The sequence below is a fragment of the Rhinatrema bivittatum genome, chromosome 17 (genome assembly GCF_901001135.1).
Source record: "Rhinatrema bivittatum chromosome 17, aRhiBiv1.1, whole genome shotgun sequence".
NCBI lineage: Eukaryota > Metazoa > Chordata > Amphibia > Gymnophiona > Rhinatrematidae > Rhinatrema > Rhinatrema bivittatum.
Genome location: NC_042631.1, coordinates 29,714,756 through 29,738,327, shown reverse-complemented (window position 1 = coordinate 29,738,327; position 23,572 = coordinate 29,714,756). Strand labels below are relative to the sequence as shown.

Genomic DNA, 23,572 nt, shown 5'->3' with positions numbered 1-23,572 from the left:
CTCTCTATCAGGAAGACGCCTACACTCCTGTGAGTATCTCTACGATCCGGTGCTCCAACTCCACCCACCAGGCTCGGTGTTGCCCGCACCGCAGGTCCCCACCTCTCTTGAACATCTGGGTGAGATTCTACATCTGAGACTGTTGAACGTATTGGCACCTCGCGGACCTCAACCCCTTACCTTCCTGCTTCATGCAATCTATCTACAGCAGTACAATAAAGCCTTCCATTCATTTCGTGTCTGCTATCTGAGTTTAGCCTATCGCTGTGGTTCTCCACGGGGCCCCTCCCCATGGGCGGAGTCATCTCCACAGCGACCAAGGGTCCACAATGCCACAAACACAACATATATATTTAGCTGATGTTATAAGTTATTGTGGGACAGCACCAAAGATACACAGTAACAACTTATAAAGGACTGTCAAAATAGACTTTCCTTTTCTATTTATTGTACAAGATCTCAAAATTCTCAAAACACCTGAGAACATTTTTGTTAAAGTTTTCAGATCTGCCAAACACTGTTTCATCATGCTTAAAAATCTACAGTCAGTGTAGTAATGAACATTGCAAGTTTATTTTAACTTGCAGTCTTGGTATGTGTCTATTGCCCTTTCGCTATCTCTGCTGCTCTGAGTCTTTTTTTTTTATATATATATTTTATTGAATTTTAAACATTATTACAGGAAAATTACATTACAATATGTATTAGTCCAGAACTGAGAATGAGCAAAAAGAAACAATTACGTTTTTGAAAGATATATAAATATCAAATTCTGATCATATCCATATTGAATATTTACTAAGGAAATCATAGGAGACCAAGAAGTGAATAGGGCAGCTACATCCAAGGAAATAAAAAATCAAATATAAACTAAGCCGTTCTATTAGGTTTCGCCTAACATTTATCTTATCCAACTTCCATAAAGGAGATACTTAGGAATGAGAATGTAAATCTAAATAGGAATGCAATTGCTCAGGGTCATTAAATACATATTTTGAATCTTTGTAAAATATCATGCATCTACAAGGAAAACGCAATATAAATTTTGCCCCTCTAGCAATTACCTCCCCCCTCATTGCTATGAACGCTTTCCTTCTTAATTGTGTGATTCTTGCAATATCTGGGAATATTTGTATTGGATGTCCATAAAAATTTAACTTTTGAAATCTAAAATAAGATCTCAAAACAGTGTCTCTTTCTGTAATGAATGCAAACTGGACAAGCAGAGTTGATCTTGTATTTATATCTATATCAAAGGATTTCTCCAGAAAATCAGGCAGGTTTAGATTTGTATCCACCTGATTTGCCTGCTGAGAGGAAATTTCTTCTGAGGATGATGTTGAGGCAAATAATAAATTCTTGATATAGCTGGCATAGCTTCCCTCTGGGTATTTTAGAATATTCAAAAGATAACTTTTGAGTAAGTCAATTGCTGGTAACATTTTTGTTTTGGGAAAATTTAATATTCTTAAATTTGCTCTCTTCATTTGATTTTCAAATATCTCCAATTTATTCTCATGCATTTTTTCGGATTTGATTTTCATTTTCCCTTCCCCTTCCCTTTCCCTTCCATTGCATTCAAATGCTTTTCCATGTTTCTCATCTTCTCCTCTGTAATTTGTGTCTTTGTAATCGCCTCTTGTACTGTGACAGTCAATGTATTTATTGATTGTTGCATAGAAATCAAAAATTTCTTATTTCCTCCAAAGATGGTGCAAGAGTAGGGGTGGAACAAACTATAGATATGTTATCATTCTCTGTTCCTACCGCCATAAGGCCTTCTCCACAGTGGTCCGGGCATTGTTGTGCCTTTTTCCCTTGGCTCCTGGAACCCAGTACTTCCGGGTTCTCCGAAGAATCAGATACAGTGGTCCCTTGACTTACAACTCAATTGGTTCCAGAAGGCTGGTTGTAACCCAAGTTGGTTGTAAGTCAAGACTATTTTTTCCATAGGAAATAATGAGAAACCCAATAATGCATTCCGAACCTCCCAAAAGCACCCCTTACCTAACCATTTCTATAATAAAAAATGGTTGTATAAGGTCATTAATTACCAGAAACACCAATAAATTCCTAGTGTACTCACCAAAAAGTTATAAAATGTGCCTAGCCTACCAGAAACAACAATTTCACCTCCTCCACCAGTTCCTTTACAATATCTGCATATGGACTCTCTACCTGGATACCATCAAGCTAGGTTGAGAGAACATTGCACAAATCTCATCTTTGGGTGAGTTTCCTCACTCTGAAGATCATCAAATCTTCACAAGAGAGCACTGTTCTGATTGCACGTCTCACTCTGAATGGCAGTTACTAGGTGGGCCTCCCATAGAGATATAAATGCCTGTCTAGTGTGAGGGCATCATGGTCATGGTGTCTCTCTCCTCAACCCCATCGGTGGGTCCGGAATCGTTGGAGCACCCAGGCTTAGAGATGTTTCAAACGTCAGGGGTTCGCCTTCAGGGTGTATCATCTGCATTTTTGCAAAAGCAGCTTCTATCCTCGGTTGTCAAAGGTCTGTAGCGGGCATTGAGGAAATCTCTCTTAGGCGAGCTTTTCTCTTAGTATGGGGCATGTTTAAGCAATTTACCAAGAAAATATCATGAAAAAGCTCAAATAAACAGCAAGTAACCGGGAGCTGCTGCTTTCACCACCTCACAGCTCGGCGGCCATCTTGGTCTCTTCGCTCTGAGTCTCTATGACTCTGTCTTCCGGTTTCCTCTTACAACCCTGCCTCTCTGCTATACACTGTCAGAAAAGCCACCTTTCAGAGATGCCAATTTAGCGATTTTGGCAATAGATATGGCAAGCTTTTGAACCAAATGGAGATTTTAAAACTGTGAATGCAACAGGGATCTTATTTAGCAATTTTTGGATAATTTAGCCTCAAATCTAGTGAATTTCTCACAGCTCTAAAATTTCCATCAGGTTCCTTACGGAACATATCTTGAAGCAGAAAAGTGCAAGAGAGTGAGGCTTCCTTTGGCTAGAGTGTCATGCTGGCTGGTCCTGCCCCTTCTCAGAACAGGTTCTGCTGGTTCATTTCTCCCCAGAGAATCTGATGATGTCACGGCCAAGCTCTCTCTGCTGGAAGGAGAAAGAACAAATCACAACCAGGGAAAAAAATGTAGGTGTTGCAACTTTATGATCACGTTAAAACAGACTCAACAATTGCTGAAGAGGAGGAGAGGATTATGTTTTATCAGTATTTTTTTTTTTTTTTTTGCTGTGCTGCTGGGAGTGAGGGTAAGTTCTCTGCTCTGCTACTAGTCAGGCCTCTCTGTGAGCTGGCAGGGCTAATCTCGGAGATAGGCAGTGCAGTGGGCCAAGGACAGAGTAAATGGAGACAGGGAGGAGAAAGTGTAAAAGTGGATGCTGCAGACTGGGTAAGGGTTAGCAGCTGGTGCAGAACTTTGCAGGATGATGCTGTAGTGCCCTTGGTTAGCCGGGCCATGGGAGGGGGCTTGTATTAAGTGAGTTCATGAGGAGCTGTAGAAGCATGTGTGAATGCGTCTCAGAAAGAGAAAAAGTGTGTGTGTCTGAGACAGAGTGTGCGTATATCCATGTGTCTAAGAAAGTGTGTTTGTCTGTTTAAGAGAGTGTGCATCAGTGTCTGTGTGTGTGATGGAGAGAATGCGAATGTGTCAGTTTCTGAGAGAGCAAGAGCGTGGGTGTGAGCCACCCCTCTAGTCTTAGGCTCATCAAGCTAAGCTGAAACCACTGTAGAACACGGTTTTAGCTACTTTTTACCCATATAGGATCTAGTAGCTTTCTTCAAGAAAGAGTTGACAACACTGGCCACCAATGAAAAGAGCGCTGGAGAGGATCTTGCCAACATTCTCAGGCCTCTCCTACCTTGAACTCAGAGAAACAGTAGAACACCTCTTTCTCTAAGCCAATTTAAAAAAAAAAAAAAAAGTCAAGTTCAGCTTGACTGCTGCCGGTGCAAAACCTCTCCAGCATGACTTTCCACCTTTTGGCTAAGATCCAGGCTCAGGGTCTGACCTGGACCCAGGCGCTGAGGACTGGCCCTTGGCCTTTTGGATAGTGGCTGAAGTGTAACCGCAACCCTAAATATGTCTAAATCCACCAGATTATCGTATTCCTTGCAAGCCCCTGAAAACCTGTTTATTTGGCTTTGGAGCACGGAATTTTTTTATTTATTAACCCCCCCCCCAAAAAAAACCCTCAACATGTTCTGCACATATCTAAGTTGTTTTAATGTAACGCCTTACCAGCGACAGTTTTGTTATATGGAAACCGACCTGATTTGATATTTTATATCGAGAATGTCGGTATATAAAAACAATCAATCAATCAATCAATCAAATAAATAAATAAATAAGATGGATAACAAGCAAAACATTCATAAAATATCATACAATAAAATATATATTTAATAGTTGAAAAGAACAGATTATGAATAAGTAAAATACAAAAACATAAAAATACACAAGATCAATATGCACCTAAAGACTGCCAATTTACAGATCAATTAACATAACAATCGTTTATCTCATCGCCCACCACCAAAATGCACGTGCCTCCAAAACTGCCTGCCACCTGAAGGCTAAGAAATTCCTACTCCCCATAACCTTGCACCCGTTTACTGCCAATCGCTAAAAGGTTTTCCAAAATAGTATGTCTTCGCTGCTACTGAGGGTGGGGAATTTTCCCTCGGTCCCTAGCCGGCAGCGTCCCGGACCGAGGCTTTCCTTCCCCTTTCAGACGCTGCCGCCGGAGACGGGGAACGTTCCGTTCGCAAGCCGCGCGCCCGGCTGTGAGTAAACGCTGCCGCCTTCATGCCTGCTTGAGAAAGAGCTTAACAGCGGGGCAGGCCAGAGCTCGGTGCGGGGGGTTTAACGCTGACACAGCAGGGGCTCCTCGCCAGGGGGGGAACAGGTTCGATCAGTCCCGGTTTCAGCTCGTTACCTGCAATGATGTGAAAACCGGGACAGGCTCAGCCTGACTTTGGGACCCGGAAAATCAGAGCTGGGGGCTGCTACGGGGCTGGAGTTGATCGCGTTTTGACCATTTCAGAAGGTCCAGTCTGCAAAAGATAAGCAAAATGATGGCAGTGTTGCGAGCACACCTGTTACTCGCTCCTCCAAGGTATGGGAAACTAGGTTCACACCAGTTTTCGCTGTGAATTCAGATTGATTGGCGACAGTTCAGTTTTCTGTGGTAAACTGGGGTTAGATAAAGGAAGGCCCCGATGGAATAAGGTGCACTTAGGGGAGAGCAAGAAATCTGATATAGGAGTGTGCGGCTGCTTAACCCCTCTCATGTTAATGAAGATATTAGCAAGTATCCCGCCTTCACCCATGCAGGGTTGTGAGCTGGCAAAACTGCAGGCCAGTGCAAAAAGACGCACAAAAAACGGGCACGCATAGGACCAAATTTAAAAGTGCTGCATGTGCTAAAAAGCCCTTATATTGTGCTAACCTTTGTGCTCCTTATAACTGTATGTATATATTTTGATTAACAATTTAATCTTTATTATTATATTGTTTCCATTGTTTTAAAAAAAAAAATGTCGTTACAAATGTTTAAATGTATTAGACTAAGGAATTTCACTTCCTGCTTATTCAGTTTTATTGTAAACTGGTTTGATATGCATTTTATGAAGGAAAATCGGTATAGAAAAACTAAAAATAAATAAATAAAATAAATGCAAGTGACGCAGATTTTAAAAGACAGAAATTCCATGTGTGTGAGTAAAAATGTAAACAAAGTTGAAGGTGAGGTCATGTGTGTTCTGGCATGGGGCCAACAGTTATACCCATAACTCCGTATTTTAAACCCAGAGACCTTGGCGCATGTCGGCTTGTTAGCCGCATAACTTTACTGCTGCTCCCGATGAGGAGCAGGTCTGCAGAGCTCTTGTTTTTGGGCTTACACAACAGACGGGCCGATACAGTACAGTGGAGCTCCGACGGAGCGCACTGTTAACCCGCCATTGGACGCGCGTTTTCGACACGCTAGCATTACCCCTCATTCAGTAAGGGGCCGAAAACGTGCGTCCAACCCCCCGAACCTAATAGCGCCCGCAACATGCAAATGCATGTTGATGGCCCTATTAGGTATTCCTGCGCGATTCAGAAAACAAAATGTGCAGCCAAGCTTTCAGAAATTAGCGCCTACCAAAAGCAGTAAAAACTGCTTTTCTGTGCACCCTCCGACTTAATATCATGGCGATATTAAGTCGGAGGTCCCAAAAGTAAAAAAAAAAAAAAAAAAAATTGAAGTCGGCCCACGGCTGTCTGGTCAAAAACCGGACGCTCAATTTTGCCCGCGTCCGGTTTCCGAGCCCATGGCTGTCAGCGGGCTCGAGAACCGACACTGGCAAAATTGAGCGTCGGCTGTCAAACCCGCTGACAGCCGCCGCTCCGGTCCAAAAGGAGGCGCTAGGGACGCACTAGTGTCCCTAGCGCCTCCTTTTGCCTGTTTTTACCGCTGGGCCTCATTTGAATAGAGAATCGCACGCACAGGAGAGTGGCCTGGGTCAACTTGGGGTTGGGGAGAGGTGCCCGGGTCAACTTGGGGGGAGTGTAGATTGAACAGTCAGAGGGGTCTAGGTGACCTCATGGTAGACTGGGCCAACTGGTGGACTAATTGGAAAAACTGGGAATACTTCTCGCGCGATCATGTTTTAAAATCTGCTGACATGTGTGCGTTAAAGCTGGCGAAGTCCTATAGAAGATACACGAAGTAGGTTTGCTCAAGAAACCTCTTAAAATTGGGAGCTTACCGTAAATGCATGCACAATTTAAAATTCCAGGAGCAAGCCATCCCACTTCCTGCGCCATGGATCAACCCTGGTGGAAGGCATGGAACAGCCAGCACTGCTTCACTCTCCTCTCACGTGGCTGACGTGGCTTTAACAGCTTCAGGCCACAGTACAGCTGTTTTTTTTTGGTCCGGTGGGCTCTCTAACGGCACTCTCTTCAGCCTGCCAGTCCTGCTCTGCCACTACCAGAGCATCTTCCTGGGCATCTAAAGCTCAGAAAAACCCATCTTGAAAATGCTAGAGAAGCCTTCACTAGTGTTGGCTGCTAGATCGTGAATAGACTTCACTCCACCTCCAGAGCTGGAGTTAATTTCCCTGTGTTAAAAAATGCGCCTTGGGTCCTCCAGCCTTTTGTGCACTTTCCTGCAGCAGACGGTAATAGCTGTCTTCATTTCCACAGGATTTACATGCATTGAGCGCTATCCGAGATGCACCTGTTAGAACGTGAGTTTCAGGTGTGTTAATCTTCTTGCGGCATTGGCGACTAATATTAAGCACACCGCGAGTAAAACCGTGCTCTGGGCTGGACGCACCTTATTGCGTGGACTTGCTAGCGATTTCTTAGTGCTACTAAATTTACCCCGGTCAGTGGTGACGTCGTTTCTTGTTTTGGTGGTGGTCTGTGGGCAGAAGCAGGAGTTCTGGCGCTAGGGCCTGCAGTCTTGTTTGCACAAAAAAACATGTTTTCTGCACATAAGTAGGATTTATAGGCATAAAAAACATTTTCTGCGCCACATACATTTTTGTGCATGTAAGTCATATTTTATGCACATCAATGAGCAGACATCCTGTCTGAGACGCCCCACCCAAGTCAAAAGGTGCAGTCAGCCCGTGCTAAGCACAATTGTGTGTAGGCTGTGGAAAGAGCTGGATATGACACCTGATTGCTAGAAGATTGTTCAATTCTATAAATAGCGCTTAAACTTCTAAAAATAGACATATATTATAATGCTTCTAGTAGTAATAGTAGTCTTTTTTTTTTTTTTTTTTGGTACTGCATCAAGTAGGCCATATTCCACTAAACGTATGGTTAAAAATATTTAAGAGGTGCAAAAATAAATGGATCTTTGATTGTCCTAAGTAAATAATTAACACTTAGGTATCAAAATGGATTTCAGGGCTGTGAGCTGCCATGCGGCAGACTTGAGTTCATTTTCTGGCTCAGGGCTTTTCGTCCCCAGGTTATGGGGAGGGGGGGGGGGATGGTGCAGGGGTAGCGCTCACAGCCACAGGGGAGGGAGGAAGTGCAAGTCATCAGATAAGGGCAGCACCAGATCTAGGGCCCATGGGTGCAGAGTTTCAGAAGGAGCCCTGGTGCGTGGCTCCCAGCAGTAAGAATAACATTTTAAGGGGAAAAAACGGTTCCCAGCATTTTTTCCTCTAAGTGGGAGAGGGAGAAAAGGGGCGGGGAGACAGTTGCAAACGAGGGCTCCTGCCTCCGTAGCCCAACAGGCGGAAACTTCTGGATCAAAAGAAGTAATTACAGTTTTTGTAAGTTGAGAAGTGAGTACCCGTTGCATATAATTTGGATGCGTGTCGGCGTTTCCCTAAACAGGTGCACAACTTACAATGAAGCTGTGTAACCGAGCTCTTTGTTTCACAGGAGGTTTAATCCTCCTGCTTTGCCAATGGTCCTGTTCCCAATGGGGTGGGGTGGCAGGGTGCTAACCCCCCCCCCTCCCCCACGCATTTTCAGCAGTAGGAAGGGAGAGAGGGGATCGTCCCCGGCTCTTGGCTCAAAACCCGTGTCTGTCGCTGCCCTTGATTTCAATCAAAAGGGTGAGGTGCATAAACCAAATGGGGCAGCCAGCAGAAATGGGTCCCGAAGAGAAACAAAAGCGCTGGTGCTACATTTTGGTTTCTGGTGACCCTTAAGCAAAATCACAAATGGGGTGGTGGGGTTGCCACATTCTCCCACACGGAACGCCTTACCCCCTTCCCTTTGTGATTTTTCTAATCCTCCTCCAAAACACACAGGGCCGAGATCCTCTGCCCCCCCTTTTTATCCAGGGAAAGCAGTGTTGGTGGCCCCGGACCGGCCTAGACGTTCCTGGCATGCAGATCTGCTTAGATCCAGCAATAGCGAAGTCGATGAACTTCAGCCCGGTCGAGGGTCTGCTTCATTAGGGCCCGGTAGACATTGGAGGACCCCAAGTCCTTTCTCGCTTACCGCTTTGGCTATTGAAAGGCAGAGATTGCCGAAGACAGGAAATCTAAACGTCATTAAAAGCGCGGGAAGCTTCAAACTCCCGAGCGTTTACACGAGACCAGAAATGCTTTGAGAGCTGGTATGAATAACTCGGCACCCGTGCAAGAAAGGCAGAATGGCCAGTAATCCTGCAGTTTCTACAAGAAAGTCTAGAGAGAGGCTTGATGGTAAATTCATTAAAAGTGCAGGTAGTAGCGATTGCCTTTTCCAGAGGGCAAGTCAAGGGGATCCCTATAGGTGAACATGCAGGCATAAACAGGTTTTTGAGAGGGGCAAATCAAGTACACCCTCCTAGAGGAAGCCATGTGCCATCATGAGACCTAAATATGGTACTAAGGGCACTGATGCAAGGGCACAGATTGGCATCAGAAAACGTTTTTTTTCTGGTGGCAATCTGTTCATCTAGAAGAAGCTACAGGCCCTGTCTTGCAGAAATCTGCACCTATCATTCTTCAGAGAAAAGGTCACAATTGGACTTTCTTACCCAAGGTGGTATCATGATTCCTTATCACTTTAGGAAATCGGATATGCTGTTCGCAGGGCCACATAAGGGAGAAGCAGCATCACAGGCCTCGATCGCAAGGTGGCTTAAGGAAGCAGTAGCTTCAGCTTACATGCTCAAGGGTAAGAAAGTGCCAGAGGGGGGCTCTAAGCATACGCCACCAGAGCCCAAGCAGCGTCATGGCCAGAATCTGGGGCAGTCTTACCACTGGATACTGCAAAGCAAGTCCTTGGTCCTCATTGCATTCCTTCACAAAACACTATGGGCTAAACTTACAGGACCAGAAGGATGCGGTGGTCACCAGAGGAGTGATGCAGGCAGCCCTGAGACACTCCCGCCTGGGATAAGTACTGCTTAGGTACATCCCCATTGGTCAGGACATTAAGGAAGGTGAACTTGGATCTTACCTGTTAATTTCCTTTCCTTTAGTCCTGACAGACCAGTTCAGAACCCGCCCAAAGAGAAGAAATTTATTTTTGCTGCATTTCATGTAGGTCGAGAGAGGCCTTTGTGCTAGAGGGAATGAAAGGTAAATACTCCCTACACTGCAAGAACCCAAGGAAGGGGAAGAATGATATTAAGGCTCAAGGCATTTTTATTTTGTTTTCTTAATGCATTTCTTTGCCAGACCTTAGGTACATTTGAAAGAAAATGTTTAATTGCCCGGTGGAAGAAGGAAGGAACACACACACTTAGCTTGGGCAATAGACTACTGACACCTCCTCTGACTAGGCCATATTGTATAGAGGTAGCATAAAGGCAAGGAGTTAGTCCTCTGCTTCCATCTGCTGGAGGGAGGTGAAACCCTCGTTGGTCTGGAGTGATTTATTAGGACTAAAGGAAAGGAAATGAGCAGGTAAGATCCAATTTCACCTTGACCCATGACCTGATTTCCAGGGTCTTCTTCCTCCTTCACCTTCCCCCCACTCCAGTTCTGTCTATGGACCCTCAAATCCTAAATTCCAGCCCTGAGCTCACTCCAACATTTAGGGCCTGTCACAAAAATTGTTCTTTCACCAGTCACCTCCAACCGAAACTGACGGATGGGATGGCACCTCTAGAAGATTACGCTCAACAGATGTGAAGGCTCTGTTAGGTTTGTAAACCTGAGGCGCATACTGAAGTGACCTGGCTCAGAGCACGATGAATTAAAGTCGGTCTTAAACCTGGTTCTCCAATCGTAACCAATGATGATATAGGGCTTGTATGCTTTAGAAGCATTAACATGAAAATTACAAGAAAAGGATCCGAATGTATCTGAGATTTGGAAGCATTTTTAAATGGCGATGGGGAGACTGAGGAGCTGAACATGGAAAGCTGGGTGCAATGTGAGACTTCAGACTGCAGGAGTATAATGTGAGATTGTGTTATTTTGCTTTGCTTTTTGTTTCATTTTTAAAATTTTTTTTTTTTTTATTTGAGCAAGCTTCCTGATGTTTTTGTGGGTATATGGGGGAGGGGCAAGCGTGACGGGACAAGGTTTTGTATTCGGTGGAAACCATATTGAGCTACATTGTCATTTTGTCCATTTTGTGCCTTATTTGAGATTCAGAGAAGAATTGCAAATTGTAAAAAAAAAGAAACGTAAAAAAAAAAAAAAATCCCGTACACACAACATGACTAAGCAAATAACAGGCAGTGCCTTAGAAATTTGACTTTTGCTCTTTTTCAAGGCGAAAAGGTCACGATGCTAGTTAAAAATTATCTTTACCACGTTTCAGTGCCTCCAGAACGCTGAAGACGGCAGGGCAACATGGACGAGAAGAGTCAAGAGGCCCCCGGCAGCCCTGCGGATCCGCAGAGCATAAGGGCGAAGAGTTTTGTAATTCGTATTACCTACCTGCTCTTAGCCATCCACATTACGTGTTTGTTCATGCTGTTTGGGACCGTCCCCGTGAGTATATTCTGATGGCCGGTTTGTTTGCGCTCGGAAACTCCAGGGAAACTGGCAAGGCCTTCCAGGGAACTCTCTTTCCTGGCTAGCACTTGTGTGAGGCGGCGGTCACAATGTCCGGCTTTGCACGTTGCAGAAGCGCCGGGTTTGAATGGGGGGGGGGGGGGGGAATTTTCCCTGCGGCCAGAAATAGAAAGGCGTTAGTGGAGCCCCCTTGTCGTCCTGTAGGGGCAACCTTGGGTTGCTGCAGGGCATCCGCCAGCTGGCTGCGGCCCCTGGGATTCTTCGGAGGGGAGAAGTAAACATTTGGGGGGGGGGGGGGGCCTGCAGACACCACGCAGGAAAGAATTTGCTGTCCACGCTCAGAGCTGTTGCAAAAAAATAAACAGTTTACAGAAATACTTGGCAAATAGCACACTTTCTTCTGCTTATTTTATTTAAAATAATGTATTTTCCCGCCTTTTCACAGGGGAACATAAAACGCATTCGTAACTACACTACCACGACAAAAAGTAGCCCAGTCTAAAAACCAACTCCTACATAAATGATAACCTGCAGGTATTGGCTTCTAACAGCTTGAGGAGGAAGGGAGAAAGGGTGGTGTGAAAATTAATCCCCGAGCTCAAATGTCTTCAGTTATTTCCGAAATGATGGCGTGCAAGGGATGGAATGCAGGACCTCCGGCGACGCGTTCCAACGAGTAGGGCTGGCCACCGAAAAGGCTTCCTCGTGGGTCTCTGCGGCGAGGCTGCGTTGTGCTGAGCTCAGCGCGACATCGTACTATTTAGTAATTTTGTGTATCGGCCCTTGCTGTTTTATATTTGATTCTCCGTTGGACCGGAGGTCAGTGGAGAGACACAAGAATAGTTATTGTATGTTCTTTTACGCCATTGCTGCTGAGCGTGCGTTCTGCCACTTTCTGGGCAGTTTGCAGGGCCCTGAGGATACATGTTGGTTGCCCCAAGGTAAATAGCATTGCAGTAGGCCCAGGTTGATCAATGCCTGCTGTACAGTCCGAAAATCCGCCATGCTTAGTAATGACTTCAGCCACCGCACCGTGCGCAGCTTAAATAAAATCCCTTTTACTTCTTCTGGTGCAGTTCATACAGAAACAAAAAAAAAAAGTCCAACACACAGTCAGTAGTTTACAGTCACAGAATCTGCAGCACTAGGAGTTCCTCTTCTCCCGCCCCCTAGAAGTAGAGATCCTTTCGGTATGGGTACTTGGGTGGAGTTTGCAGATTTTCTTCCTCAAGCAGGAACGTGATGCTTCTGTTGGCAAGTGAAATCTCCTCTCAAAAATCCCGAGGGCTCCTCCTGAAACCTATTCTGGTGCAGTGGTTCTCAGCCCAGGAAAACACCCAGGCGGTCTGGTTTTCAGGATATCCACCATGAATATGCATGAGATTGACAGAGATTTGCATGCACTGCACAAATCTTTCTTCCCTATACATATTCTTGGTAGACATTCTGAAAACCAGGCTGCGTCCTGAGGACTGGGCTGAGGAGCTCTACTCCGTACAGAAACTCCTGCTACCAGTTCCCTAGCCTTGTGGCCTTCCCTTGCTGCAGACCAGGCATCCATTTCTTCAGTACAGAATTGGTAATTCGTGGAGGTAGAGCGATTACACTCTTTCACTAAGAGATCACTTCCTGATTCTTGCCTCATGGGCTGCTCAAGCCAGAAGTTGAAAGACCCTCGGAAACGGTTCTTCCAAAAGACATGTTCGTTCACCGCATACACGTCTGAATGGAGTGGACTACAGAGGCCCCCTGCTGACCAGCCTTTAGGCCGTGCCATCCCAGAAGTGCTGCGGCCAGAACCACAAGCCTCTGTGCAAGCCTGAGCCACACAGACGCCTATATTCTTGCACTGGTTCTCACAAACACAGCGTGAGATCACAGGCACCCATGTGGCTTTGACTGGCAGAGAGCTCAGGAGAAGCCTGCAGGCTAAGGGATTGGCTTGCCAGGGTGAGGGGGGAGGCAGGCTGCTTGGGGTGGGGGTTGAGGCTGGATGGCTTGCTTGGGGGGGGGGGGGGGTGGCTGGGTAGCTTGCAGGCTGGGGGGAGGGGCAGGCTGGCTGACGGGGAGGAAATGTTGGTTGGGGATGGACTGACAGCTGGTGCAGGGCTAGTTGGGGGAGATGACTGACTGGGGGGCTGGCTTTATGAGACTGCATGTAGGATTGGGGGTGAGAGAGAAGCTACAGAAAGGGCAGGGATGCGAGAGGGAGCAGGACCATAGCAGGGGTAAGGATGCCTACCTCCCTTCCCACAATCCAGATGTCTGTCTGATCCTGGGAGCCTCTCTCCATTCCTCTTCTCCCATCCCACATTCTCCCCCTACTCTGCTGTCCCCTCTCCGATCCTCTGCTCATCTCATTTTCATCTCCCCCTCTCCTCTCCCCCATCCCTGATCATCTGGTGATGGGGATGTGGAAGCTGCTGGGCACGAGGGAAAGAGGGGTAGGTGATACTGATGGAGGAGGGGAGCAAATTATCACAAGGGGTGGGATGGTCCCTGAGCCCCTGTCATTGTTCTTGGGTCATGGGTGTTGTGTAACAAAACACCCCCCATTCTCTTCAAAAACAATGACAGGAGCTCGGCAGCCCCGACATAACACCCCACGCCCCACAAGAATGATGGGGGCTTGGCTAAACCGCAGGAGGAAATGCATTTCTGTTTCTAGTTTTGCAGTGCACACAGAGTCTGGCTCCTTGGGTCAGTTTTAGTCTGCACATTTGTAATTTGTGGCCATCTAATCTGTATTTGAAAGTCTCTCTGTCTTCAGCAAGTGCGACCAAGCTGAGATGATCTGCAGTAGACTTGTTCCCTCTGTTTTCTCAACAGGAGGTGTATTGGTGTTCTAGGGCTCAGTGTAATATTTACAGTGCTGCCCTTAGATGGGGTTGTTGCTGATGGAGTCCTGTGAGTCAGTTCTGCTGTGGCGTGGCAGGTTTGCTACAGATGTGCCAGGTGTTCTTTGGCGGGATTTTGTATTGGAGTTTGCATTACTGTTACAGAGAGGGCACCAGAATTTGAATATTTCTTTTTTTGTATGGTGAAGTGTATAGGAAAGTAGCCTACTTCTTCTCCGCCTCCATTGTGTGGGGAGAGGGGATGCTTTCTGTGGATACAGAGTATATATTTACAGAACAGGTTTATATTGGGTTTGTCTTGTGCATCCAGCGACAGGAGTGAACCCAGCTTGTAAGCCAGGGGATGCTGAGTGTATGATACCAGGCTCTCAGCTTTACTGCTAGCACACTTCCTCATACTTGTATTATGCCAAACAGCTTCTTGTGGAGTTTCTGTGTAATAATAATTAGAGGAAGCATATTGAGGTGAGCTTGGGTGTTCTTTTTAATCAGGCCAGTAGTGTCCAAACAATTAGAGCTCTTTCTGTATCTTTAGGCCACATTTTCTTGATCTCTGATTACATCCTTTCGTACTCGGTGATCTTTTCTCTGTCCATACATAGTACAGCCTAGTACTTCCATGCTGTTTTCTTGTTGTTTCCTCCTTTAATACTATATCTGTTTTTCTAGCATCAAGCTTTGTTGATGTTCCCTGTGAATCATTTACACAAAGAATGTATGGAAGAGAGATTGACATTAACTGAAAACATAAAGTAGGAAAGTGGGAGTAGAGTTTGATTGGCATTCTGGCTCTCCCAATCAAAAAGGTATCCCACTGTTTATGATTCCCAGTATAATACAACAAGCTTGCAGCATTCTGGCTAGCGCCCCGGCACCGCAGAGCAGCTGCACTCTGACCTCTGACCGCCAGCTTACAGACTGCTTAATGCCTTTCCTGAATAAAGAGCAGAGAACCTTCTGAGCTCCTCTGCTATATAGAAAACCTCTCCCTCTCTCCAAGACCAGACTGAAAACATTGCAGCTCCCTCTTTATCCGATCACCTGTAAACGACCCTGGAGACAGGGACAGGGGATGTCTGAGGACTTTTTACGTTAGTAAACATGAGTTTAAGTCTCAAGATGGTTAAAATCATTTGGTTCCCAGGCTTTATTCCCAACACTCAGGCCGATACAGTACAGTGTGCTCCGGTGGAGCACACTGTTAACCTGCGATTGGATGCGCGTTTTCGACGCACTAGCTTTACCCCTTATTCAGTAAGGGGTAATAGCGCGTCGAAAACCTAATAGCGCCCACAACATACAAATGCATTTTGATGGCCCTATTAGGTATTCCCACGTGATACAGTAAGTAAAATGTGCAGCCAAGCCGCACATTTTACTTTAAGAAATTAGCGCCTACCCAAAGGTAGGCGCTAATTTCTTCCAGCGCCGGGGAAGTGCATAGAAAAGCAGTAAAAACTGCTTTTCTGTGCACCCTCCGACTTAATATCATGGCAATATTAAGTCGGAGGCCCCAAAAGTTAAAAAAAAAAAAGTAAAAAATAAAAAAAAAAAACATTTTAAAATGGGCTCGTGGGTTGAAAACCGGACGCTTAATTTTGCCGGCGTCCGGTTTCTGACGGCAAAATTGAGCTCGAGAACTGACGCTGGCAAAATTGAGCGTCGGCTGTCAAACCCGCTGACAGCTGCCGCTCCTGTCCAAAAAGAGGCGCTAGGGACGCGCTAGTGTCCCTAGCGCCTCTTTTTGCCGCAGACCCTAATTTAAATAAATTACTTTACTGTATCGCGCGCACAGGAGAGTGTCCTGTGCGCTCTCCCGCGATTTTTACTGTATCGGCCCGTTTGTCAATATTTTGGCAGCTATTGCCAGCATCAGAGATGTCTCATGTATGTAAAATTAGCGGACAAAATGTCTCACGTCATCCAAAATAGCTGCCAAAACATTAACAGTGTCTAGATTAAAGCTACAGTGGAGATGTTACAGGGTTCCCGCTAACTGCTGAGGGACAAAAGCTACAGTGGTGGTTCAGTAGCCAGATAGCAGCGGTGTTTGATAGTCATCCTGCTGTGACATTGGGAAAGTCTCTGTTAAGCTAAGTATTCTTTATTGATAAACCTGTAGTATAGACTTTTATGTGCCTAAGTAAAAGAAAGAAAAAACATTTAAAAAACAATTGAAGAGTCCATTGAAAAGGATGAAAACTCTCTTATTGTGGTAAATGATTACAATAGCTGCCATTAGTGTTATGTTTGCCAGTCGTGGGGTTCACCCATGAATGGTATCGCTCACCCCCAAGATGCCACACAGCTTCCGGTGCGGCCTGCAGGCCTCCGTGCTCCATCCTGTGGCAGGATGCCGCTGCCATGATAATGCTCCCTCTTCCCTGTAGGTGCTCCCTAGGCGCGCTGCCACATAAAGGCCCCACGGTAGGAATCTGAGCTGCTGGCACCTCCTGATGACATCACGCGGCTGGGTGTATAAGGCCCAGACACCCGCCCTAACCTTGCCTCAACAACTGGTCTCCTGTCGTGCCTTGTGCCTTCAGTGCATGCTGGCTCAGCGTCTCCTCGTCTTTGCCTTGCCCAGCCTGTCTTGCCCAGCCTTGCCCAGCCTTGCCCTGCTAGTCTCGTCCAGTATCTCCTCCTCTGTCTTCATCCGTCCTCGGCTTGATCTCCTGGTGCTGATCATTGCCTTGGACCTGACCAAGCCTGCCTGCCGCTTTCCCCGACCATTGGCTTGTTCCCGATATCTCCAGTCTGCCACCTGCCCTGACCCCGGCATGTACCTGGACTCTTACTCACCTTACTGCCCTAGGGCCCCGCCTGTGTCCTGCCAGATCCCAAGGGCTCAACCTGCAGGGGAGGCAGTTGGTATAGGTGAAGCGCCAGTCTGTCCTGCTTCAGGACGCTTTTGCCAGCTGTCGGTGTAGGTTCTCCTGCGAGGCTTCAGCTACGCCACAGCACTAAGGGCTCACTCCCATGCCCCCTATCACAATTAGTGGTCTATACAGGTACTTACTAAAAATTATGAAGGTAAGGGGGTCCTGTTCCTTTGAGTACCAACAAGGCACTCCATATGATGTCATTATCATTAAGTTTTAAGGGTGTTTATTGCCCTCAGTTTTGATGCTGATGTAAAACCTTGGGGCTACCTCAATGAGTGCTTCTGGTTCAGTAAATGGTTGACTTGTTCCACTTTAATGTGTTTTTTTGATCCGTCCTCCGTTCCTCTTTCCAGGCGCCGGTGTTTGTTAGTAAATGTCTGTCAGTTGTGTTGGCGTGAAGGACAGGACCAGCCTCTGTTTATAATTGAATACTTTCAGCTCGGTTTTGAATCCTGTCCCAGATGACCGCAAGTGCATCTCCTTGCAGCATACTAGAAGTGACCCGTGGAGATTTCTGCATTATAGTTCTCAGATTTTGATGCTGATATCACACTAGTTCCACAAAGTTGTGCAAATTATCGCAGCAACCTTACGTTGGTTTTGGGTGCTTCTTTTTCTGAGACTGACCGAATAATTCATTTTTTTAAATTGAATATCATGAATTTTTGCAATAAGTCATGGACCGGATGGAATATTTTGTGTTATATTTAGTACGGAGTCTGTGAATATTTATATTTCTGTTTGAATGCCGAGATCTTCACATTTGTGAATCTGCTTGGAGAGTATAAATAATGTTAAGAAGTTCTTATGTGTCTTGTCTTGGGGAGGGTGAAGATGGAGTAGGCTGCAGATAAGGATGTGCAAATTTCTTTAAAACGAGCTTCCCCTTCAATTCTACAAGGCACCAGTTCCTTGAAATGGCTTGCCAGTATTCTTTTTAAAGCAAAATCCACATTTGTGGCAGAATTCATGGTGGATCTGTGGTAAAATCAAAATGGATCTGCCTTGAATTTCCGAGGATTTTCCCAGGATCTCGCTGAGATCCGTGAGGGGAAAAATGATTCTCCAAGAGCTGCAGGTGTTGTTGAACAGGACTGAAGTCTGCCAGCTTTAACTTTTAAAGAGCTTCCAGGAATTGTCATGAACATTGAAAGTCTATGGAAGGTTGAGTCCAATTGTCATTCCTAGGGGTGAATTTCCATAGAGCAGTCGTGAATGTGTCTGAAAATCATGTCTTCCAATCTAGTGTTCTTAAAAATGTGCCCATTCCTGTCTGATTTTTCTTTTTTGGGGGCTGTTGGGGTGGACTGGGGAGTGTTGTGTTGTGCCTGGGACTTTTTGTCTGCTTGATTGGCTCGTTGCTTCCCCCCTCAGCAGTACCATTTCTCATTGAGTGTGCTTCTGGGCTGTCTCCTACTACATCTCCTGTATTTCTTTTTCTTTCAGCACTTGGTGAAGAATCTGGGCTTGGATACGGTTGGGTTTGGCTACCTACAGACAAGTTTTGGTGTTCTTCAGCTTCTGGGAAGTCCCATCTTTGGGAGGTATTTGGTCAAGATGTTCCTAACATTAAGCAGATTGAGTGAGTGGCTAAAGTTGAGGCCCATTACTCTTTTTAAAGCAGATCAAGAAAGCAACTGTTCCACCGGGGCCCGCTGTAAGCACTTAAGGGGTCCTGGGCAAACTTTTGTAGATGGTCCCCTGGAATTTTGTTCATATTGACTGCCACCTGCTCTTTCCTCCCCCCGCCTTAATCTGAACCTGCTGCTGCTGCTTCCTCCTCCTGATGCAAGAATACCTCTACCTTTCAAACGCATTTTTTTATTTATAGAATAGTTCCAATTTTCATTTAGAATACCTTGTTAACAGAAGTAGGACCTTCCTAAAGAAAATTAAAATATGAAATAATACATGAATTAGAGCCCACAATACGAAGGTGGGAAGGAGAAAAACAGATTCAAAATAAACATTGAAAGGCAATAGTGGAGATCTGGGCAAATATAATCTGCTGTCAGGGCCGGTGCAAGGGTAATAAGCACACTAGGAGAGCCTTACAGCCTTGTGCCCTCTCCCCCAAACCCTTAGCAGACACGTTTTGGATGCCCAATCTTCCACTCGCAAGCTCCTTCTGCAATTTATCACAATCCACTTATGATTTAATTACTCTGAATAATTTTGTATCATCTGCAAATTTGATTACCTCATTCATTGTATTCCTTTCTAGATCATTTACAAATATATTGAAAAGCACCGGTCCAAGTACAGATCCCTGAGGCACTCCACTGTTTACCCTTTTCCACTGAGAATATTGACCATTTAATCCTACTCTCTGTTTCCTGCTTTTAACCAGTTTGTAATCCACGAAAGGACATCGCCTCCTATCCCATGACTTGTTAGTTTCCTAGAAGCCTCTCATGAGGGACTTTGTCAAACGCCTTCTGAAAATCCAAATATACTACATCTACCGGTTCACCTTTATCCACATGTTTATTAACCCCTTAAAAAAAAAAGGTACATTTGTGAGGCAAGACTTGCCCTGGGTAAAGCCATGCTGACTGTGTTCCATTAAACCATGTCTTATCAATTATTTGGGCCTGTTTTGATCAATAGCTAACCCCATCTTCCCATTGCAACAATCTTCCGAGAATCTAGCTAACCGCCTAAAATAATCTTAGTGTACCAGAGGAAAGGGGTGAAGCCTTGTTTTAGCCAGTGACCATTTTCTGTTAGGGGGAGGAATCTGCTTCCTGAGCCCCGCAGAGCGCCTGGCTCCATCTCCCTGAACTCTGCTTCTTACATTAACCTCATGGAGCCAGTTATGCGTACCGGACTATGATCTCTTTTGGTTCGTGCCTCCTCATGTACTGCAGGTCCAGACTACAACCCCAAAACTGAAACTTATGTAAAGTGAGAGGGAATATTAAAGGTTTTTGAAACTCACTTCTTTTTCTAACCCAGGTTTTATGACCAGTTTGGTGCTCGGGCTGCCTTAACACTCTCCTTCCTTTCTGGATCCCTATTCTATCTGCTGCAGTCCGTCTCCAGCAGCGTCCCGCGGCTCTTCCTGTCCAGGATTCCATCGGTCTTCATGCATGGCCTGCCAGGTACAGTACGGAGCATGATTATCTTTTTTTTTTTTTTTATTATTTGGGGGACAGCAAAGGGTTACAAAGGCTATGGTCTTTAAGGTATTAGAATTCATCTGCCTCTTCCAGAAAGAGAAGTGTGAACGTTTCAGTTCCTCACTTTGGTGAACGGGGACTGTCTAGGTGCGCATGGTGTAATGGAGTTAGACTCTAGTAAAATGGGTGCTTGTAGCATTCATATAATTCGGCTGCACGGGAATCGTCTTCTCTCTCCGCCTCTCGGAGAGCTGATGCTTACATTCTACTGAGGCCTTCTGCCTCCTTTCCTTGCCCTCCAGGTGAGGCCCGAAATAGCAGGCTAGAATACAAATCTCTGTTCATGTGGAATCTGTCTGGCACTCGCATACTATCTGTTCCAGAGGGCAGGAAATGTAAGAGGGATACAAGGAAGCCTTCGTACTCCCATAGGTAGCGAGCGTAGTCCACGTCAAAAGATGGCGAAGGAACTTTTGTTCCTGCCATTTCTTCTTGAGTGCATCTCTTCCAGAATTGTTCTGGTTTTGTGTTAAGCAGTAGGTTCGATTCTCCTGCCGGGTGGCAGGATATTAATACCTCATATGGTCCAGGTTATTTCTCAGTCTTGGCCAAAAGGTCAAGAAGAAACCATTTTTTTTTTTATATTTAAACGGTTTTTATTTGGAACCAGAAAGAGAACAATACAAGGTATGAAGCATAATACATGTTGAGCAAAGTGAAAAACAAAATGTGGGTCAAACCTCAATTGACATCAGAACAGAAAAAGCATCAACTGGCTCCATGTTATACCCCAACCATACACCCACCCACCCTCCCATACCCCCCACCCCCCTGACCAATGCAATAGCGGGCAAGCTATAGGGGAGGTAAAACACTATTATGACCCCATAAAAAGGAACATAGGAATGAAAGCAAAGGAAATGTAAGCAAAGGAGATGTATGGGAGAATGGCACATAGCAAAGGGTATAAAAAGAAACTATAGTAGTAAAAAGAGTTCACCAGAGAACACATCGACAGTACCTCGCCACAAAAAGCCTTCTTGTGACTATAGAAGAGCCCGTAAGAACCCAGACATCCTGATACAAGGAAACTAAATGTCCAGAGCCCCCGTACGAGAGACCCCCTCTAACAATACAGGCACACAGGACTCATACCCCTGATTCTCCCATCTGCTCCAACCAGCGAATGTAAGGATCCCATATTTTCCTGAAGTGATGAATACGGTCTTGATGAAGAGCCGTGAGTCTGTACAACTGGTAATAGGAGTAGAGACGATGCTGAATGGTAGCTAAAGCTGGAGCATCCACCCGCTTCCAGTGAAGCGCAATCTCGGATCTCGTGGCAATAAACACTTGTAGTACTAGCCGTTGAGTAGAAAGAGAGACGTCCGGAAGCGGGGCGCCCAGAAGGGCATGCCAAGGGTCAACATGAAGGTGCACATGAAGGAGTTGGGCCACCCAGTTAAGTACCGCTCCCCAGCACTGTCGGATCCTGGGACATGTCCACCATATATGGAAGTACGTGCCTTTATCCGGGCATCCTCGCCAGCAAGTGTCAGGGATGTAAGAAGAAACCATTTTTAAATCGGACGAAAGGCCAAGAGGTGAAAGCTGGAACAGGCGAGTGTGCTTGCAAGAGTTATTTTGCAAAGTTATTAGCCTCATTTGTTCTACTCCTGTAAAAAAAAAAAAAAAAATTATATCAAAAATTGATTGACGTAATCCGCAAATCCTAATGAATTGCAGTTCCTGGGGCTGCCCAGTAGCAGTGAAATTTGGCTTGTTAGGATGTCACTGGAAGTTACTTCAGGGAGACTGTTTAATACTGCCAGCTACCAAGAGGCAAAGAACGGACAGCAACATGTGGTTGTTATTCTACCAAAATGGACAACCATTCAGAGAGAGAGGCTCTAAGCTGAGAGCTTACATCATGATATATGTTGCCAGTGTACACTTAAATAAGCACTTTTACAAGTGAATTGGATGAACGTCTAGAGGAGAATGGTACTGAGGGGGAACTAGCCCAGACGTTTGTTCAGATTTGGTGATGATGGAGGTTTTCTTGGATAGGCTGAAGTTCTGCAGAGATTTTTTTACTTTCCTCTGAATCACTACAAATACCTGTCCATGCCTAGTTTAGAGATGGCGTGGATTTGATGGAGAATACTAGGTACCTATATCTTTTTTTTTTTTGATAGTTAATATGCTTACCTTTATGTTTTACAGATTTATTTGATGGTTAATATGCTTTATAATACGCAGTAGTTTTGCTAATATCCACTCTAGTTCAGCTCAGAGCATGCCGTGGGCTTTTCATCAGAGTTATCATGAATCAGTGCGGCAGGGTTTCCTGTAGCTAAGGTAATAAAATTGGAAGAACATTTCAGAAACCATCTTAGTGCGGGGCATGGGGGCAGGGAGGGGTGCAGAAGGAAGTCCCATATATTTACTGATATCCCATGGCTCTCCTAGTTGTAATCAATCGTGGATATACAAGCCATGTTCATATTTATGAAGTTATGGGTTGTCAGCTTCCAATATTGCTGTGTTTTGCAGTTTTGAGAAGATTGTATTTCCTGTTCTTCCGTAGGTGCTCAGATGGTGATTACAGATTTGACAACACCAAAAGAGCGTGCAGAGGCTTTGGGGAAGCTTGGCCTTTGCTTTGGGGCAGGGGTAATTGTTGGATCATCCCTTGGTGGCTTCCTTGCCATGAAATTTGGGTGAGTACCGTTTGTGCTGGATTGCTATATCTCCCAGTTGTAAAAAGCTAGATAAGCTGATGAAAGGCAACATAGTGTGGCTTTAGGGACTGCTGACCGATAGGGTCATAGAATTATACAGAGACCAGGTATCAAGGATTTTTCCTGGAGGTGTAGAATGGATGCAAACCTTGATTATGTACCTGTTTAGTAACAGCCAAACTCACAACTTGCTCCAAACACAGTATATATGATTTAGTATAGCATTTTGCAGTGAACAGGTAACATTTTGCTACGCACCCATGTCTTAATGCTTACCTATAAAATGGATTTTGGAGTGCAGTGTTCAGTTAACAGATAGTGGTTCCATTGTAGCACTGCAAATACTGATACGTTTTTTCGATGATGGGCTGCGTTAGGCGACCTGGCACGTCAGCTTCACTGGTAATAAATGATAATCTTGTTGAAGTTCCCGCCTTAGCTCCTCAGTGTGTGCTGGATAGTCTGCTACAGCGTGCTGGGACTGATTTCCAGTTGCAATCAATAAATATAGTGGTGGTGGGAGGGGGATAGCTAATGCACACTT

General features: G+C 45.3%; 1 protein-coding gene across 6 annotated transcripts in view; it reads left to right on the top strand.

Moving 5' to 3' along the window:
* Positions 1-3,110: 3,110 nt before the first annotated feature.
* The window catches only part of SLC22A18 (solute carrier family 22 member 18), a 161,231-nt gene continuing 140,769 nt past the window's right edge, over positions 3,111-23,572 (top strand). For 2 of the 6 annotated variants that reach the window (XM_029582300.1, XM_029582295.1), the window contains exons 1-5: positions 4,648-4,780; positions 11,223-11,395; positions 18,609-18,706; positions 20,121-20,266; positions 22,875-23,007. In XM_029582300.1, the coding sequence (XP_029438160.1) occupies positions 11,255-11,395; positions 18,609-18,706; positions 20,121-20,266; positions 22,875-23,007 (518 nt within the window). In that variant the 5' untranslated portion in view covers positions 4,648-4,780; positions 11,223-11,254. Of the gene's footprint in view, positions 3,128-4,647; positions 4,781-4,806; positions 5,113-11,222; positions 11,396-18,608; positions 18,707-20,120; positions 20,267-22,874; positions 23,008-23,572 lie in introns of those variants that run through there. The other 4 variants (XM_029582297.1, XM_029582298.1, XM_029582296.1 and 1 more) reach the window with 4 other exon arrangements.